General features: G+C 35.1%; 1 protein-coding gene across 1 annotated transcript in view; it reads left to right on the top strand.

Annotated features, from left to right (window-relative positions):
- The window catches only part of Ints13 (integrator complex subunit 13), a 35,574-nt gene that overhangs the window by 18,542 nt on the left and 13,573 nt on the right, over nt 1–3,459 (top strand). The window contains exons 7-8 of the mRNA XM_004634664.2: nt 1,038–1,166; nt 2,793–2,877. Of these exons, the coding sequence (XP_004634721.1) occupies nt 1,038–1,166; nt 2,793–2,877 (214 nt within the window). The remainder of the gene's footprint in view (nt 1–1,037; nt 1,167–2,792; nt 2,878–3,459) is intronic.

The raw sequence follows: 3,459 nt of genomic DNA, 5'->3' as shown, positions 1-3,459 counted from the left end.
GGGATTGAACTCAGGATCTTGTCTTGCTAGCTCCCCAAATGTGTATGTTCTTGATGCCCTGGGGTTTCATTTAGTACTTTTTAGTATAAATATATCCAGTATTACCTTCGTCTGTGAAGTTTTATATTTAAGTGATATTTTAGGCTCAAGTATTGTGGAATTAGGAAAATTTTGTGGTAAGATAATAATTGGCTGACTTGTTTATTGGTGATAAGATGTTTCTGTTGATTTCTATGTTCTTTTCAGTTTTATCTAAAGGGTTTTGTGTCCTCCATAAAATTTTTTTCTACATTTTCTGTAAGCTGCTTCAAATCCATTTTACATATAGATAAATAGAAGTACAAAATCTAAATTAAAAAATATTCAATAGACTATTCTACCCTAAGTTTTAAGAGGCCAGGGACTGCATCTACTTACTATTGTATTATTCAGGAACTCACACATGATGGGCAAGTTTCTTTTGGTAAACTGATTAGTATGTGTGTGGTCAGTGAAAATATTACAAAAATATTTTCTGAAAATAATTGTGGTTAACTTGTGGACCCCTGACTTGGTTACTTTTCTTTCATTGCTGAAGCAGAATACCCAGGACCCTAAATTGAGGAAGGAAAGGTTTATTTAGCTCAGTTTGTGGAGCTTTCAGTCCATAATCACTGGCTTCAAGCAGGGTGATGCAGCACCAGGGCCACAGATGAGTGCCGCAGAAGACAGCAGCAGCAGCCGGCACAGGAGTGGGGCAGTGCGCCACTCCTCCCTTATATCATAGCAGGCTCCCACCCGAGGGCGCGTCCTGTGTGCCCACACGCTGTCTGTGACCTCCTGCGTGGCTCAGGATGTGTATGGAGTGAGGGCCCTGGCCCCTACCAGACGGCTGTGTAGCTTCTGAACTTACCAAGTTGACATAATGTATCAACCATTTACCTCCCAGGTCTAAAAAGTAAAATACCCATTTCTAATGAGTTTTAATAAACTATTTAGTACCAAGTTACATTGAATTGATGTATTGTGGGTTGTTTTCTTTGTATTGTTTTCTGTAGTTATCTCCAGTCTTAACTAGTGAAGTTCATAGTGTTCGTGCAGGACGGCATCTTGCTACCAAATTGAATATTTTAGTCCAGCAACATTTCGACTTGGCTTCGACCACTATTACAAATATTCCAATGAAGGTAGGCAGTTCTTGTCCCTGCTGTTTTGAAAGCTCTACTTTGCTTTGTAAATATTTGTTTTGACATGTATTATTTATTTTAATTGAACCTTTACTTTTTCTTCCCATATCGTGTTTTCTGTTTTGCTAGCCCACATTCAGTGTCTTTGATCAGGTCAGTAATACTGAAAAATAACAAGAAAGGATCACAGAACAAAATTTACTGTTGTTTCTAATAAGTGTATACTATAGGAATTTTTTTTTTTTTAAATTAGGTTCTAATTTTTGTCAAAATGTAAGCTTTTAAATTATTTTTCTGTGATTCTTTTCATGACACCTGTGGTATTATATTACTTACTTTGTGTATTCTAGTGGATCTTCTGTTCTCTATACTGTTGTTCTTACCCATCTACTGTAACTAGTTTATAATAGGTTTAATTACAGAGAAATTATTCATAGCTTTCAATTAGTTTATTACATTGTAGCAGAAGAACCATAGATGCAAGTCCTCTGCTTTTTTTTTACAAATGGATTTTCTTAGGAATCTTATTACTTCACTCAGTTTTATATTATTATTGAGCTGTTTTATAGCAGCACAATGCCTGGTCCATAGAGAGCTTTGGGTGAATTGTTACTGAGTATACGTGAATATAATTGCATTGATTATATCTAAAACAAGTAACTGCTATACCTGAAAGTTTACACTGGCTTTCCTGTAGTCCAGTTTCCATTTTTTTGCCACTATACCATGAACACTAAATTGTATGATAAATATATCTCTTTCATTATTAATTAACTTCTAATTCCATTGGCTGGTTGTTTATCAGAAATTGTAGCTGGGGAGATGGCTCAGTAGAATAAGTGCTTGCCTGACAAGCGCAAGGGCCTAAGTTCAATCCCTGGTTCCTCCAAAAAAAAAAAAAAAAAAGAAAGAAATTTTAGGCATACCTTTTAAAGCCTTGGATGCCGAAGCAATTAGCAAAGAAAATAATATACGTATATTATAGTAGTTGTACCTTAATATGTAATTTGTTACTTTCATGAGTTAGAAGAAAAATATAGTGAGGGTCATAGGTGACTTGCTGAACTTGCCTGTTACTGGTGTGACTCTTCAATCTTTGTCTTTGCTAAATAAGTAATTTTGAAGTTCCTATTTATTATGTGAAAAGTTGTGAAACTTGTCTTTTAGTTTGTAATTGCTATTTTATATCACTGGTGCTTATTGTTTCACTGCAGGTATTTAAAGATGCTATTTTCTTCTTTTTTAACGCTATTTACTTACAATTTAAATATACTATTTCCATTATACTATATTGATATATAGAAAGTATTGATAAGACAATATATTTGGAGTAAAAAAATTCCAAAATTTTTGGATTAGTCACTTATTTAATTCTGACATAATTAGAAAATCATTAAATATTTTATATATGTGTTGTCAGTAGTTTTAAAGTAGTGTTCATAGTACTATTGAAAACTCTTGCATCTTTAAATAGATTAATTGCTGAGCAAACTATCCCATTCGTTCAGTTAACTATGATTGAGTATATTTAACCTTGGTTTAAGCAAGAAGCAAAATGCATTATTAATTCCGTTATTTTGAAAGCCAAACCCAAGTTATTTTGAATGGTTTCAATTTTGCTTAAAGGAGGAACAACACGCGAATACGTCGGCCAATTATGATGTGGAGCTGCTTCATCACAAAGATGCGCATGTGGATTTCCTGAAAAGTGGTAAGAGACATTTGAAAATACTGGTTTTCATAAGCTCAACATATGAAAGGTTTTTAACATTGTGAGAAATTCTTCAGTAAGTGAACCTGAATGACTTTAGCGTATCTCTCCAAACTTGTCTGATCGTATCATCTATTAATGGCTACAGAACTGATGCTGTACATGATTTGCAGTGCGCTGGGGAAGAACAGGCCAATGGAGCAAGTACATTGGCACCTCAGTTCATGAATGCAGTTTGTTCCACGGTCCTGGAAAAGATGGCCGTGTTCTTCTTTGTGCAGGAAAGATGGCTGTGGTCAGGTTCTTCAGCCGCTGCAGTTTGCAAACAAAAAGTTTGCCAAAGCTTTCACCAACAGACTTCACAAACAAAAGCGTGTGTGAACTGAGGTACCACTGTGTTGAGAGAGTTCACTGTGTTCTTCTCAAGCATAAGTTTGTTGCAAACTCATATCAGGTTTCTCTCCTTTAAACAAGGACCCTGGCATAGGGAAAGAACAGGAGCAGCCTTGAAAAAGGACACACATTACTGCTAGCCTGGAAAAAATTATGAAATTCAAATGTTTTGTTCCTCTAAAAATTTTT

The sequence above is a fragment of the Octodon degus genome, unplaced genomic scaffold (assembly GCF_000260255.1).
Source record: "Octodon degus isolate 3935 unplaced genomic scaffold, OctDeg1.0 scaffold00064, whole genome shotgun sequence".
Classification (NCBI taxonomy): Eukaryota; Metazoa; Chordata; class Mammalia; order Rodentia; family Octodontidae; genus Octodon; species Octodon degus.
The sequence above is the reverse complement of the archived record's forward strand: the minus strand, read 5'-3'. Positions and strand labels throughout refer to the sequence as shown.